The sequence below is a fragment of the Sander vitreus genome, chromosome 15, assembly GCF_031162955.1.
Source record: "Sander vitreus isolate 19-12246 chromosome 15, sanVit1, whole genome shotgun sequence".
Classification (NCBI taxonomy): domain Eukaryota; kingdom Metazoa; phylum Chordata; class Actinopteri; order Perciformes; family Percidae; genus Sander; species Sander vitreus.
Window position 1 is genome coordinate 23,747,130 of NC_135869.1, and position 17,142 is coordinate 23,764,271.

At 40.1% G+C, this 17,142-nt stretch overlaps 1 protein-coding gene across 1 annotated transcript in view; it reads left to right on the forward strand.

Moving 5' to 3' along the window:
- Positions 1-10,268, forward strand: part of LOC144530423 (protein kinase C beta type-like) — a 102,483-nt gene extending 92,215 nt beyond the window's left edge. Inside the window, exon 17 of the mRNA XM_078269995.1 lies at positions 7,256-10,268. Within this exon, the coding sequence (XP_078126121.1) occupies positions 7,256-7,411 (156 nt within the window). The 3' untranslated portion in view covers positions 7,412-10,268. The remainder of the gene's footprint in view (positions 1-7,255) is intronic.
- Positions 10,269-17,142: the final 6,874 nt, after the last annotated feature.

Sequence of the window (17,142 nt, forward strand, 5' to 3'; positions counted from 1 at the left end):
GTGTATACAACTTCCCAGGTCGTAACCACCAGCTTGCGAGTTCCATTTCAAGGCAGCAAAAGACTGAAAAAAAACAGCTAGCCTGGCTCTGTCCAAAGGTCTCTGTACACAAATGGAAATGTAAAAACAGAAACTTGTGTTTTTACGTGGAGGTATGTGGACGTGTTTCTGGCCAGGCGCAGCGACTTCCTGTGGAGACAAAGCTAAGCTAGCTGTTAAGTCCATTTTCAGATATATACACATATGGAAACATTGTGTGGAATACTTAGCTTTAATGTCACACTGTTGAAAGTTAGCTTTTGTCTCATTTTCATTTTATTGAGCAGATAATTATTCTTGTTAAGTGACAAGGTTTATGAACTTTTTTTCACAGAACGCGTCAACTAATTAGCCAGCTGATTAGCAGGCAAGCTAAAAGAACATCCAGGATCGATATTGTCAGATAATAGATAAATAATTAATTCTTAGCAAATGGCTGAAGAGTCAGTTTTCACCTCGACTTCGGGTGTGGAATGAAATGTATTCAGTGAAGCATTTCCGTGGTCACTGCTTTCCACTTCAACTTGTAGCTTATACGTTTTACATGCTGTTCTTTATATCTGTGTGTTGAAAAAGAACAGCTTCCTGTTGCTTTGTTGCCCATACAGTTCTTAACAGAAGGCATACCCTACATACCTCTTTGTTAACTGTATACTAACATTGTGGTGCAGTTGTAGTTTATGCAAATTTATCATAACAGCAATACAAACTCCTGTGTAACAGTAACTTCCAGCACATAAGCTATATAAAGTTTGTATTGGAGTGGATGTAATAGCCATGTACACAGTAAGCTGCAGCAGTGCTGGAGTGTGTGTGATAATTAATTCCAAATGTTGCAGCCCCCAAAATTAAAGCCAGTGGCTTCAGCACAAAGCAGCCTGCGCTTATCAGCCCAAAACAGGTCAGCGTTCGATACCGCCTTTCATTCACCCTCCTCTCCTCTTCACCTCCCCTTTCCTCTGTGCCTCCCACTCTCCCCGCATCCTCAGCTGACATAGGCTCGTCTCCCGCTAATCCTCTCGTTACTGAAAAGAGATGGGGTGAGAGAGCAAGAGAGAAAGAGAGAGAGGTTGACGGGGCGAGGCAGGAATGCAGAAGAGAGGGAGAGAGAGAGAGAGAGAAGGGATGTGTAAAAAGGCAAAGACTAAATTAAAGACTCAGTCATGTTTCTCTATTAAAACCACTGCCTCTGGAACACAGTGACTTGAAAAACATTTGTGTGTTTGCCCTGATGCTGCTGTATATTCCAAGTTTTCTATCTATACATCTTTACCAAGGGCCACTGATATTTATCTCACTCCATGTCCTTTGCTGCATCTTTTTCTCTCTTTTTTTCTCTCCATATCTCTGTGTCTCTCTGCCTCCCAGCAGTAACTGCAATTGAAGCATGTTGAGATGGAACACATTATGAGCTGGCCTATGTGGCTGGCAGCTGTGTGTGTGTGTGTGTGTGTGTGTGTGTGTGTGTGTGTGTGTGTGTGTGTGTGTGTGTGTGTGTGTGTGTGTGTGTGTGTGTGTGTGTGTGTGTGTGTGTGTGCGTGCGTGCGTGATAAATGACTGCATGCATGGTCTTCAGCTGTGTACACAGTGGATTTACAAGGTTTTGGGACGCTTGTGTTTATGTTTCCAGTCAGATAAATGGTCTTAACTGCAAGTCATAAGTTGAGTGACATTGATTTTGACAGTTTATCGATCAGCAATAGTGACTATTGACATGGATGAATAACATTTTCTTGAATATTCCTTCAGGATTTGATAATGAAAGCATATGTGGGACCACTATGCTGTATTCAAACTATACTGATAGATAACAATACCCATCAGAAAAATGGTGATGGTGATTTTAATTGACATTTGCTAAGCCCTGCCTCCCCGTTAGTTACTATTGCAATGTCATAATGGCTCCTTGATTTCAGACAGAGGTAATTGTGGCTCAATCAGTCATTACACTGAGTTTGTACGAGGGCGCTGGCAAGGTAAAGTCTGTTTAATGTCCGGTCTAACTGATTTTCAGACATTTGCGTTCTCACATGCAGCTTTTTTGGGTAATGTCTAAATAATTTCATTGTTGCAGTGCGTGTGTGAAAGGGGCTCTAGTATTATAAACATGATGAGAAGAAATGTATGACCAGACTGTTATTTCATTCTACTCTATTAATTCCATCATAGCTCCCCACATCTTCTAGTCTAATCATTCCCCTTAAAAACACCTATGTAGGTGTGCATTTGTATTTTTAACGTACAGTGTCTGCCCTTTTCCACTTAAATGGGATTAAGGTTATAAGAATCATCTTATTCCACGCTGTCTGACACCATACATTATGTATCAGCTTGTTCCATCTCTTCATCAAAGCTATATTATGTTTAGACTGAGTGAAATATTCAAACCCAAGACTTTGTGTTTTTTATTGCTGCCCCATTCCATCAATTTTCTGTTATACACATCTCTCAAAATGACATTATCTTTGGAAACTTTGGGATCTCCACTACAGTTTAAAAATAAAGTTCTGTTAATTTGAATGATGTTTGGCTACTAAGTAGGAGTTTGTACTGACTGTGGATTGACAAAGTTAAATAAAACTAAAGTTCACAAAACTACATCTCTGATATATCATTTGGAAAGGAAATTACAGCACTATTTAAGTGTTGTACCAGGCCTCTCTTGAGACGAGGCGTTCTAGTGAATATCATGCCCAGGAACGTGAGGTGGATCTGGGCCAGCTGTGGCAGGTGTGTCCCTGTGGATGGAGGGAGCCCCTCTCAGGAGAGTTAGCAGATGAAGGTAGGAGATGCAACGTTGGTTTGTTGTTCCATGTGATTTTGACAGCTCTCCTGTCCCTCTCTGTCTCTCTCATTGTTGTTTCTGACCCCACCTTCCTTTGCCTAGCTCTTGTCAAAAAGTAGAATCAGCCAAGATTGCATCAACTTTGGGCCAACAATCAACATCTACTTTGCTAGATTCTCCTTTTCTTTAGTCCTGTCTCTTTTTCTCTTCACCTCTTTCCTTCCTCTTCTTCGTGCTGTGAGTTGGACTGTTGCTTCAGCTATTTTATAATTATTATTATTGTTATTATTCGTCAAACGTACATGCTGTTATAGGCTCAGACTCTTGCCTTTATGGATGTATTTATGGTTGTGGATTTTCTGATATCACCCTTGTGTGTTTTTCCCTGTGACCGCTACTTGCTCAGTGATGTAAATATTCATGTGGCCAGCTTTTATTTGATCCATTTCCTTCTCTCCCTCTCTGCGGCTCTCTTTATCCAACTTTACCTCATGATTCTATGTATCTGTGATTATATATTGTTTTCACTGACTTTTCCTGAAAAAAAAATATTTTAAGGACTAAATCTGCCCGCAATAATTCATCCCACATTTAATGGTCCACACACATTAAGAATTAGTTTTGTCTCTTTCTGCAAGAGGACTCTGGTCAGTCAGACTCAGTTTTCAGTGAACAGGGTCCTCTTGTGGCAAGCACAGCTGAGAATCCTTCCACTATCCTTCCACTGACAACAACATTTAAACCAAAAAAACAAAAGAGCAGTTGAGACACAGTCCTTCAAAGTATCAAATAGATAAATAAATGCTATATGTGCATGTTTGCGCTTCAAATTGTACTTTAAAATCTGATTTTCACCAATATGTTTGGCAATATTATTTTTTTATTCATTCTTTTTTTCACATTAAACATTTAACGTGTACAGAGAGTGAACAAAGAGAGGAAAACCTAATGCCACATTCATGCCATATATGATGGTAGACGTGAAAGATCCCCATGTTAATGACACGCAAGAATCCACGTCATCGGACAACACAAAACAGCTATGTCATTACAGACTTCGTCGTGTGAGAGTTAAAAATAGTTTGTATAACCTTGATAATATAACACCATATCCATTACATTTAGGTTTAATTATAGTGAACTATATATTTGCTTGGTTTTCAGACATGCCAAGTTGAAACTGGAGCTTTCCCGGTCCTAATTATGACTTAGATGTTGACGCCATCTACAACTTGGAAACTCGTAATTACGATAACTCTTTTATGACATGAACATGACATGAAGGCCCACACAGGTGTTTCCAGTAAGTCATAATCTACTGCTTTTTTCTGTTCTGGAGAGATCTAGAAACAGAGCACATAGATTAAAGGTTCCATATTGCGAAAAGCGAGATCCATTTCTTTTTTTATTATAAAGCAGGTCAAGGTGTTACATAAATACTGTGAAAGTATCAAAACGCTCAATCCACAGAGAAGTGCACACAGCCTGTATTCAGAAACTGTATCTTTAAACGAGCCGTCAGGTATCACAAATCTGTACCTGTCCTGGACATAAAGTAGATGGAGGATGCCCCTAAACAATCCTGCTCCACGAGTTTTAGCAAAATCAAATGACATAACACACACAATCTTACACACACAGCCAATGCTTCTCCTCGCTCGCCTTCTTTGGAGAACATCCTCCAGGCCATATATGGCATACAGTGATATAACTGTGTGTGTGAATGTAACCTTTCCTTTGGTGTTTGCTCTTACACACAGAGCCTACCAGCACCATGAGCATGGGTAGTCCCAATAAGAATTAACTCGCCGACAGTACAAATATGTCACTGTCAGTGAATCAAATGGCAGCCACTCTCTTTTACCACATCTAACTTGCCCCTCCCCCACTTACTAACATACTGTACACTCCTCCATCTTTCACACCCAGCTCGATCTTTTCTTTCCTCTGTCCATCCACCCACTGAGCCAAGGATTAACAATGCCCTGCCCCAGAGAAACCCTCTACTACACATACAGAAACACACAGAGATTTCCCTCAAATCCTTCACAAAGTCACAGTTGTCTCTACTCCAGTCTCTCTCTCTCTCTTTCATTGTCTTCTTTCATGTCGCTGAGCATCTTTCTTTTATCCCTCTTTCTTAGTATATTATCTCATATCTCTATCTGCACTTCCTCTACTCACTCTCCCTCTTTTTTTCTAAAATATATTAAATATACAGTATATTTTAGTTTTTCCTCTGTTTTGAGATCTTTTTAGAATGGGTTGCCAGCCGCCACTTGACATTTTGATTCTCTTCTTTACTTGAACTTTATTCAAGACACGAGATGTCTACCCCTCTTCCTGTTTCATCATATCCATGCATCTTTTGTATCTCTATCTTTTATCTTCCTTTCATCTGTTATCATTCATACAGGTGCTACTTGTAGCATCCTAACATTAGCAAATCATTATCACATCAAGTTTGTGCCCTGACTACAAATAGCATAAACAAAAGGGACCATCACAGCAAAGACAGGACAAGAGGAGGGTGCTGTGTATGTTCCTATTATTTTCTACGTAAACCCACACACCAGCAGCATCGAAGCGGGCAGACAGAATATACAGCTGTCCTATTTTTCACTGTGAAACTCAAGAAAAGCTGCATTTTTGTAGATTCACTCCATTGCTTAGCACATCCAGGCACCTGTGCCTACATCTTTTCTTGTCAGGTGTGGTATGTCTTCTGTAGTCTTGTACCTGTCACAGTGGACAAAAGGAGGCTCAGTGTTGAGCCGTAAAACTATCCTGGCATTATAGAGATAATGTTTTTAAAAAAGACATTGGCTGCTAGCTAGAGATATTGGATATTCAGGTGAGAAAAAAAGGGAAGTAACATAAAAGTCTGAATCGAGGACAGCACTTTAAATTCACTCTATATGCTACATATTATATGTGTAATATGCTGGGTCATAGTGTTGACAGCACACAGCTTCCTGCATTGTCAGATGGTGCAAACACCATTGCCACAAGGTGATGGTATTCATTTAAGAAATGATTAGATCAAATATAACAGTGTTGTAAGGTGTGTAAAATAATTGCCTTTCCATCAAATAGAAATATTGACTATATATTTTTATATTTTTTTTATCATGTTTATTACAAATCTGCTGAGATTCGGTGGGGTTGTTGCAGCAAGATATTTACAGTAGCATTGCATTTGCTTTTTTGAAAACATTCTAATCATCAAGAAATCTAAGTAGCCCAACATCACGGCAACACTTCAAAAGCCAATTGTCTTAATGGAATGGTTTGACATTTTTGGAAATTTCTTGAGAGTTAGATAACAAGATCGATACCACTACCGTGTCTGTACGATAAACATGAAGCTAGAGACTGCAGTCGATTAGTTAAGCTTAGACTAGAAAGAGGTAGTGCTGAGTATTGGTACTAAATACCTTTAAGTTATCGACCGAAATAACCCAACACCAAGTTGTATTGAACCTTCTCCAGTCAAACGATACCGGCAAACGATTCCTGCATTCATTTTGTACCCAGATCTACAAAGAAAATGACTATTTGTATGGTTTTTGCTCGCTGTCAATCACCGCAAGCATTCGTCGATTTAATGCGACGTGGGATTAGCCCGCTACCACAGCAGCTAAAACCCATACAGTCTGTGGTGTGGTGAGGTCGAGCACAGTGTATTTGACGGTGTAGGCAGTTCAGCATGCCGAGATGCTTCCATTCACATGATGAGTAATGAATGAAGTAGAAAAAAAGGTATTAAATGAAGTACTCTATTGGTATCACTTTAAGGGTACTGATATTGGTACTGGTATCGTAATTTTTTTAACGATACCAAGCCCTAGAAAGCATGTCTTCACCTCCCAGCATATTCTAGGCGGATTTGGTTACTTTCAGACAGAGCCAGGCTAGCTGTTTCCCCCTGTTTCAAGTCTTTAGGCTAAGTTAAGCTAATTGGCTGCTGGTTCCAGCTTCATATTGAACAGACGAATATGAAAGTGTTATTGACCCTCATCTATCTAATTCCCAGGAAGAAAGCAAATAAGCGTATTATCCAAAATGCTGAACTATTCCTATAACAATAGTCGTGAGTCAATGAGTCATATTGACAATAATACAGTTGCATTAACGAATCTACATGCCAACAAGCCAAAAGCCTTTGTAAGGAAATTGTAACGAGACTGTGGACTAAACAATCTGAAAATATTTACCTCTAACATGAACAAAGGAAACATTTCAAATGAAAATGACTTGCACTTTTATGCAGATGATATTGTACTAGGTATCTAACAGTAATGTTTTCTCTTTTTCTCTTTTTCGATCCATTTCATTCTCTTCCAACAATTTTTATTTTTCCTCTTTCTCTTCAATTCTTCCTTTCATCATACCTTCTCCCCTTCATAATCTCATAAACTGCACCTGCAGAGAAACCGTCGGGACACCTGTAACTTTGACAAGGAGTTCACCAAGATGCCGGTGGACCTGACGCCAACAGACAAGCTCGTCATCATGAACCTGGACCAGGACGACTTCCTTGGCTTCTCCTACACTAACCCTGAATATGTGGCTCCTGGAAATTAACACACACTAGCCACACTGATGGACTGGTAGAAAAGATTTTTCAGAGCAGACAGGAGGGCAAACTAGCACTAAAAGTCTACTTATTTTGTCTAAGTTCAGTAAATGTTTGCATTTCTTTTAGGCCAATAGGGGTTTGTCCAATACTTCAGCACAAGAATGGTATCACAACATCAAACTTGCACAAAAACCTGGATACCAACGATTTGAAGTATTGTGTCAGATGTGCTTTTTATACAGGACAATATACATGCTAGATTTATGGAAAAATATAAATTCAAAAAGACCACAATTGATTATTTATTTATTATATTATTATGTACACAACGCATTAAAGTGATATGGCAGCCCAGATCTTGCTTGCCGGCTGAACAAGAACTCCCTTTTCTTAATTTTATGCCAGAATTATATATATATACATATATTTTCTTCTCTGTTTATGGCATTAGTCAGCTCAAATCTACACCAAACCTAAACTATTTTCCCTTTTCCTAATTAAAATATTGTGATACGTTCTCTAGTGTTGCTCCACAAGTTTAACTTCATCATTGTGGCATCTCAAACCAAACCATGCAAGGCAAGTAACTAATCACTGAAATGTTAAACAAATCTGAATGGATACAAGCAGCAGTGTCAGTCTCTGGGGTGTGGTTTGCCTGGTGCAGTTAAAATGACTGTGTGAGTAATGTTGAAAGAAGCTATGTCTTTTAAACATGGCACAGTCATTTCCATCCTAAGTTTTGAGTCCCCTGTCCACACATTGATAAATGGAGAAATAGAGAGATGGGACCAAACAAACAGGAAATATACCCTGGTTGCTTCTAGTGAATGTTTTGTTGGCATTAAATGATGTTATCCTTTTTGTATATTTGATCTTGTTACCCTCATCACTCATATATAAGAGTAATAATGATACATTTCTGAAGTCCTAAAACGGCATCCACATCTGCATCCATAGTGTCAGCAGTATCTTCTGCAGCCATTTTCCTAGAAGTACACAGGCTTTACCTCCACTGATAGCTAACTTAGAATGCACCGTGAGTAGAGCTGCTGTGTATCAGTTCAATTTGTGTGTCTTGACCATTGTTGCTTGTTTTAACCAGCCTGTGCACTGTCATGGTTTGCACTGTGCAAGTGCTGACACACACTCTGACTGAGCGTCTCACACTGGGCCATCAGAGAGAAATATGCCTAATGAGCAAACTTCACAGCCTGTCAAATCTTTTCGTCCTTCTCGTCCTCCTTTTTCTTCTTTTGGCTCTTGCCTTCTCCTTTTTCCCTTCCCCCATTCCCCACATTCTCTCTCCTTTGTATTTATTTTTGTTTTGGCTCTAATCCGTACTTCTGACAAGGCCTCACTGGGAGCCTAATATGACGTGGTGTCACAGGGTCGGCGATGCGGCAGTCACTAGTGGAGCATGCACACACACACACACACACACTCAGGCGGATACACACAGAGAATGAGAATCGCTTTCACAACCCCCAAGTGAGCGATTTCACAAACAGCAATAATAACAAGAGCAATGCTGTTTTTCTCAATTATTTATTTTGCACGTTCTTCCTTCTCACCCATGTGTGTATGTTTGTATTAGTGTTGTGTTTTGTGTGCATAAACATATGTATGAACATTTTTGTCTGTGCATGTGTGTGTGTGTGGTTTATAAGGCTTCATTGGATAAAGCCAATTATTTCAAATTCAGCAAATCTGCCTTCCAGCTTCAAACCACATTACATCCCTATACTGTACACACACACACACACACACACACACACACACACACACACACACACACACACAAGCGTAACAAGGCGGACAATGACAATGTTCGCTCCTGGAGGCACACAAGACATATACTGTAGGTCCATTACACAGGCCTAGAATGTTTCCCCTTCTCTAATCAGCACAACAGTACCCTCATGTATAGCCTACTATAAGTACATATGCATATATTGTACATATTTATATATAACCACACACAAACACACAGGATCCTTCCAAACTCACTGGATCTGACTCTGCAGTCCTGTTCTTTTGTTTAGATGTTGTATAATGTTAAATATAAAATAATAATTTGTGTGTCGGCCTCTCTCAAGCATAGAGCTGTGCATTGCTCAGGTCAAGGGTGTTAATATCTCCTAATGTTAATCACGCCTACTCTTAACATCTGCTGTTGGGAGTCGTAGACCCTGAAGCCTTTAATAGCACTCGACAGCTGTATCTACCTGTGTGCGTGTGTGCGTGTGTGTGTGTGTGTGTGTGTGTGTGTGTGTTTGTGTGTGTAACTGTGCATGCATGTAATTCAGTATGTTAAGAACTGTACAATTTAATATACAGTAAGTATTCAAATCTTATTAGAAATCTCTCTTTTTGGCAAAGACTGAAGCTAAAAGCAGACATGAGGGAGCAAACATGAAATGAGAACTACCGCACATCCACAGTAACACATATATAAACTCCTCATGACACTCCATTCTCAGTGTTTTAAGAAACAATCATCAGCCAGTTACTTGTTCTGGTTATGTTATGGTGTTGAAAATCCCACATCAGGACTATAAGGAATTATACTATGCATGCATGTGATGATCTCTCTCTTTCTCTCTTTCATATCGTGTACCACATGATATGGATGTATCCTATATTAAGTGTTGATTGATAGACTGGTGTGTGATAATTACTTTATTAGACAATAGGGTTTAATTTATGATAAAAGTATGTCTCATGCCATTGTTACCTATTTATGAAATATTATACAATGTTCATGTTCTGCTTCATTTGTACATATATAAATATTTTTCAAGTCTTTAGAGGTAAGAGTTTTCCATTTCCATAATTACATTTATACACAGAGATGTTTATGTGTTAGGGTAAAATTATATTACCATACCAAAATTATATATATATATATATATATATATATATATATATATATATATATATATATATATATATATATATATATGAGTTGCAATAGAAAACAAAAAAATATCTGAGGACTAAAATATAATGACATTTTACATCAAAAAATACCTGTTTAACCTTCTAGCCACCCACTCATACAATGTCATAGGTTATGCAGGGGGGAACAGTAATGGCCTAAATGTGTGCCAACTCATTCTCTTTTCTTTACTCCTTTCTTTCTTTCCAACCTTTTCTTTGATCACGCCTTTCCATCTGTCATTTTATTTTTTCTTCTGACCTTTCCCTCTCCTTCTTCCTCTCCCACTCAGCTTCCTCATTGTCTTTTCTTACCTCATTTTCTTTTCTCTTGACCTTTACCTCTCTCTATAGGCTTTTTTCTTCTTGGCTCACCCTCTCCACCATTTTCCTCTCCTCTCTTCTCTTCAAGATCCATTTCCCGCTTGTTTTCATTCTCTTACTTCCCTCCTTCTTGTCTCCAGTCCGTTCTTTATCAGTATCCTCTCATTATCCCTGATTTGTCCCATACATCTTCCCTTTATATAGTCTCCCTTTTTCTCTTGCAGTCTGTAGCCTTGACAAGGCTACTTGACATTACACTTGAAATCTGATGAGCTGTTAGTACAATTTAAATTTGATGCTTGCCTCTTGAACTTATTTCTGCTTTGATTTCAGCCGAGCTTACATGCTAAACAACAAATAGCCTAGTTTAACAATAACCTGAAGATAATTTTGACATGCAGAGAACAGCAAAGAGTAAGAATGTGTTTTGTGAGATAGTTTACCAATAAGAAAATGTGTATTGTGGTGTTTTCGATTGTAGAATAATAAATCATGTTGAAAGATCTCTTATTGTCTCGTTTCCTGTCAAATGTGCCTTTCAGGCAAGTTATGTGACTAATGGGTTGATGCTATAATGTTGAAACCGAATGTAACTGGCATGACAACACGGGCATACTGTGTCAACAAATAGATGCGTATTTGAACCCTGCTACAACCTAACGTTGTAGTTAATAAATATGAGGCCAAACGCAGCAATAATCTACTTTATAATTCATTGTACATGGAGACGGGACTCACCTTATAAGTAACGAGATGTAACCCTAACTCAAAGTTAGCTAGCTGATAACTTACAGTAGGTGTTGATGCTTGTGCAGTATGCCAGCTACATTTGATTATCAACATTCTAGCATCTAGCATGTGGATGCTGGTGCTTCTTGTGTTATCCTCTAAATCAAAGTTAATATCAGTAATGCTTAGTTACTTCTACAACTTTCAAATACTTCTGGATTGTGTTGTGTAGCGTAGCCAGAGTGTGATAGCAAGGCAGACTTCTTGAATTCCAAAGCGTGCGTATTTATTTCCAGTGTGGCCAAATACTAGAGCTGTTACGTTCTGTGCCGAGGCTTCAAAGAGTGTGTCGAGAAATCCCAGAGGTTTTCCGTGAGGCGCGTATCGAGGCTTGTACTGTTTTAGACAAATAACGTTGTTGATTAGTGGTGGGCGGATCGATCCAAATATCGATGATATCGATACCAACGTTGGTATTGCTATTGATCAATACCAGTGTAATGAGATTGATACTTTAGTTTTAGTTTCTCTCTAGTATGCACCGCTGCGGTTTAATCAAATAGGCGACCTGGCTGTCTGTGTACGTGTAAGTGCCGCTCCTGTCACAGTGCGGAGCAGGCACACTTTGCTCCTCCTCCCCCTCTTGTGATTCGATGTTGTACCGTCACGTGACACAGCGGCGCCAGGCAAACAAGCAGCCATAGACAGTGAAAGAAATGGACACAGCGACGCCATAGGCTTCGTCGGCGACTAGTGAAGTCAATTAGATGCACTTTTCCGGTGATGGCTGAGCGTACTGCGCAGCTGCTGCGCAGCCTCAAACCGAGCTTGACGACATAGATGTGACGTGAGCAACCTGTCTGAAATTTGTAAGTCTTCTGGTAGCTGCGCCAAGAGAAATCTGAATCATTCCGAATCTTGCAGAGATGGAGAGTGTGAGTAGGAGCTGTCCATGAGCGTAAGAGCAGGAGCAAAATGTTGCTGGAATATTTTGTTCCGATGCTTTCATGGACTCTCTATGGGCTTCTCCCTTGACTGTAAGGCACCTAACCCTAACCTTAACCCTAACCATAACCATTGCCTAATCGACTTCCAGGCAGCGCTGCGACCGTTGACTTCAAGGCACCTAACCCTAAACTTAACCCTAACCCTAACTGTAACCATAACCATAACCATTGCCTAATCCTAGACACTGGGGGCTTAAAACACCAATAAACATGTATCACATAGATCACATGGATCATAATATATCTGCCTGTTTTACACTCTTTGACCAACAGGTGGTATAGTGAGCAAATGAGGCCTCGAGAAATGAACCCGTTTGCGAACCAATTTGCTGGAAAGCTTCAATGCCTCATGAGGCTTCATCTCGTCATCACGACCAAAGACAGAAATAAATGAGACAAAAAAACAATTAAAACAAACTTCAAACTATCAAAACAAAACTTGTACTCGTACAGCAAAAAACTAAATGCACTTGTACAAATGACACAAAGCATGTGTTTGTGGCAGCACGGCAATGGTTTAACTGGGCAGAGGGCAGTGAATGTGCTTGCACCTATTTTGTGGTTTACTAGACTAGCTAACAGGCTAGCTGCTCTTGCTGATGGAAAGAAAATAATGAAGGGAAGATGGAGACTGAAGTGAACGAGAGCAGGGCACTGCAGCACACTGGAGAGAGAGAGAGAGAGAGAGAGAGAGAGAGAGAGAGAGAGATGAAAAAAGGAAAACTGACAAAAGCAAAAGAATATCTTATTTATTTCATTCAGTGGATCTTAAAAACGCTCAAGAGGGGAGCATGACGGAGGAGCTTATTGGATTTATTTCACACTATCTTTCTTTCTCGCACATTTCCTCTCTCTTTTACACTCTCGCTCTTGAAGCTCTACACACATTTTCATTAGGCAAACATATTAGACACACTTTCACACCATCAGACATGTGCCTTCACAATTAAGATACATCTCTTTCTCTGTGTCTCCCCCTTCATTCACTCTCCACTTCCTCTCTCTCTTAAAGAATCAATCTGTCAGTCTTTCGCCAAATCATTTGTCCAACACACACACATACATACAAACACCCTTACACACATTTTCGTTATGCACGCACATTAGAAACGCTTTCACATTATCACTGACCTTGTGTCTTCCTCAAAGTGTCCTCTCTTACACAAACACATTATTGAAGCATTAACTTTTTCAACACAATTTTTAAAAAGAAAATGGAGATATTTGAATCTTTGGAAATCAAATCTGGTCAGAAATAAATGTTTTCTTCTGCTGCCAAATGAGGCAATACACATATGACATATTCTCACTTTCAAAATACACTTGCATAGAGGTTTTCCCGTGGTTGTGTCTGTGGACATCTATGTTATAAATCATAGTTTTGACATACTAGCATCACGCCAAAATCATGCCACATCACCATATGTCCTCTCTCTGCAGGAGTCTTTCCCATCTGGTAAAACACACAAATACAAACATATGGACACACATACCCACACATTCTGTGCACAGGCAAAAATATGCATTATACACATTGTGATCGTCACCAATGCATACATGTATGAATACATGAATACTCGTATACTGGTCTTGTAATATTTCATAGAAACTCACTCTTTAATGCTAAAAGCACAAGTATCTACTGTATGTGTGTCTTATGTTCCTCCTCTGACTGGGAATGTATCCAGCTCACTCACTTTGCAGAATATTTGTGTCAGTCATCTTGCACTTCCTCCTCCTCTCTCTTCCTCCAAACAGTTTATCTTTCACTCTCTAATTTCTCTGTGGTTTTCCGTTTCCTCTGATTTCTTCCTCTTGTCTTGCCTGCCCCCCTCCTTTTCCTCCCAGTCTCTGAGCACTGGCCAGAGGCGTGAGAAGGTTCCAGCTCACTGAGCAGAAACCCTGCAGTCCTCCTCCTCTCGTCAAGAACCACCACGTCTTCCTCTCCTCATCCTCCTGTTGTACAGCCAATAACTGAGAGGAGAGGAAAGTGAGACTTGTGAAAAGAGAGAGAGAGAAACAATAGAAGAGAGAAAGGGCAAAACACTTCAGTGATTTCAAACTGCATTTCCCATGATGCTTTGCTCCACATGGGCCCATGCCCCCATCCCTTGCTGCCTAGCAACACCAGGGTCATAAGCCAAATGGTAATCAGGCTTTTAATAGAAGTTAATACTGTATCTTTCAGGAAAGTTGCTGTCAGCAGTCTACACTGTGCTTCTTTTCAGAAGGAGAGAAGGAGTCACAGCAGACAGAAAATGACATAGAACATAAGAAGGAAAATAACTGCATACAGTCATTGCATCTCATTTAGATGTTTTACATCATGTTTTGTAATGTAAATCATTGTTATTTGATGAATGATCGCAGTCAGTGCAACCGTCGTGACAAATGCATTGGGTTTCCTGTAACGTCTTCACAATAAATATTTGGTTTCAACAGTTTTTAATGTGAACCAGCAGCGGTAGAAAATGTTCAGTGTGCTTTAGCTGTAATATTGTACAGATCTGACACTGTGTAAAGACAGTGAACAGTAAAAGGTGAGGCTTATATCAATGAGATGAAATGATGACGGTTTATAGGTAGGATTAAGTAGGAATTTTTAACCCAGTGCAGGAATGGCGGACTCTGCCACTAACACTATAAACTGTTATATAGGGATGAAATTACTGAATGTGAATACGCTAAATGTCTATTGCAGAAAAATGCAGACCATAAGTAGTATCAAAAATGGGATTTGATTTTATGAAAGTTATAATAATTAATATTAGAATTAATTATAACTTTAAGGTCAGGGAAAGATCTTGGACTTATATATTAATCGCTAGACACAGTGTTTACTCTATTAACATGTAACAGACTTAACAAAAGTACCTTGTTGCCCAGACCTATCCCCACTGACCACCCTCCTACAATTTGTGTATATTTCAAGCCTACCACAGTCTCTCTCACCTCTCCCTTCCTCTCCCTCCACTCCTCCTGTGCTGTCACTCCTCCTCCCTCCCGTCTCTCACCAGAGGTGAAACGCTGTACTTCTCTTCCTGAAGTCATTTCTATGTTAATGAGTCTCCTTGTGAGATAACACAGGCAGCAAGGGCCTCGGACAAACACACACACACAGACACACACATACACACACACACACACACACACACACACACACACACACACACACAGGCAAAGCAAGTGAGAAGGATGATAGGACCTGTCACTGCTCTCTCTGTTGATCTGTTCGTACAATTATTTAATTATTAACTGTAATCCTTTCTCCCTCTCGCCCGTCACTTTTCTCTCTCTCTCTGTTTGTTTCATTCTTCTGTTTCCTCCTCGGTTTGTTTTTATAGTCTGTCCGACAACCACCAATTCCATCAGCTAAACAGCCAGTCACTTTGTCAGTTAGCTCATCTCTCACTCCACCTTTAAGTCACTTACAGCCTGATAGTCAGTCAATCAGTCAGCTATGGCACGTCAACAAATTGACAACAACATGCAGCTAATCCTACAATGCTGTCGTTACTCAAACGTTAACAGTTTAACTACGCATCATTCTTCACTTGTTCACTTTTGTCACCTTGACAAGCATGCAGAGAAGGACAGACAGAAAGAGAGAAAGAAATGTGTGTTGTATATGTGCATGTGTGTTTATGTGTTCATTCACACACAAACATGCACACTGGGTATTACAGAGCGACCTACACATTGATTCTCATTGATTAATAGAAAGAAAGAAAATAAGAAACATTTTTTTTCAGTCAATAAACATATTATAACAATAACAATTGGGGGGGGGGGGGTATTTATTCATCCCTGCAGTCCTGTCATCCTATCATTTGTATTTGTCTCAAGTGATGAAGACAGGCTTTTATTCATTGTTTAAACAGGCAATACAATGAGCTTTTAAACAGATCTATTCAGCCTCCTGCGGCACTCTCTCTCTCTCTCTCTCTCTCTCTCTCTCTCTCTCTCACACACACACACACACACACACACACACACACACACACACACACACAAAACGTCTCAAAAAGACACTTACACATGTTCATATGTACACACATTTGCACACAGCAGAGTCACGTGAACGGAGACTTAAACAGGCACACGCCACAATCCACATGCACACACGCACGCACTCCTGTGTGTTAAGTGAAGTGTGAAGCTCAGACCGCCTTGTCTGGAAGCCTCGCCGGAGTGGAATCATTAAAAACGGTCCGTGGCCCTTTAAGTGGCGTCTCTGCTTCTCTCCCGGGCGCGATTCTTCATGCATCGCTTGCCAATCTCTCTCTTTTCTCTCTCTCTCTCTCTCTCTCTCTCTCTCTCTCTCTCTCTCTCTCTCTCTCTCTCTCTCTCTCTCTCTCTGTCTCTCTCTCTCTCTCTCTCTCTCTCTCTCTCTCTCTCACACACTCTCTCTTCAGAGTGCGGCGCAGGGGCTGCTGGCGCCGCGGAGGACAGAGGAAAACAGAGGGGAGAATACCGCTGCGCTTCGACCAAGGACAGCGCCACAACGAACGAACATTCAGCACCACGGACAGCTCTTCAGACAACGCGACAGCGGCAAGCGGCAAGCGGCGCGGCGCGGCGCCACTCTGTCTAAAAAAACTGAAAGCTGCATTTAAGACATTAGAAGCGGGTGGTTTGTGAACAAATCTGATCAACATTACTATTTTATAACGACTTTGCGTAGATATAATCCAATAACTAATTAAAACGAGTTTGAGCAACAATGCTATTTCCCT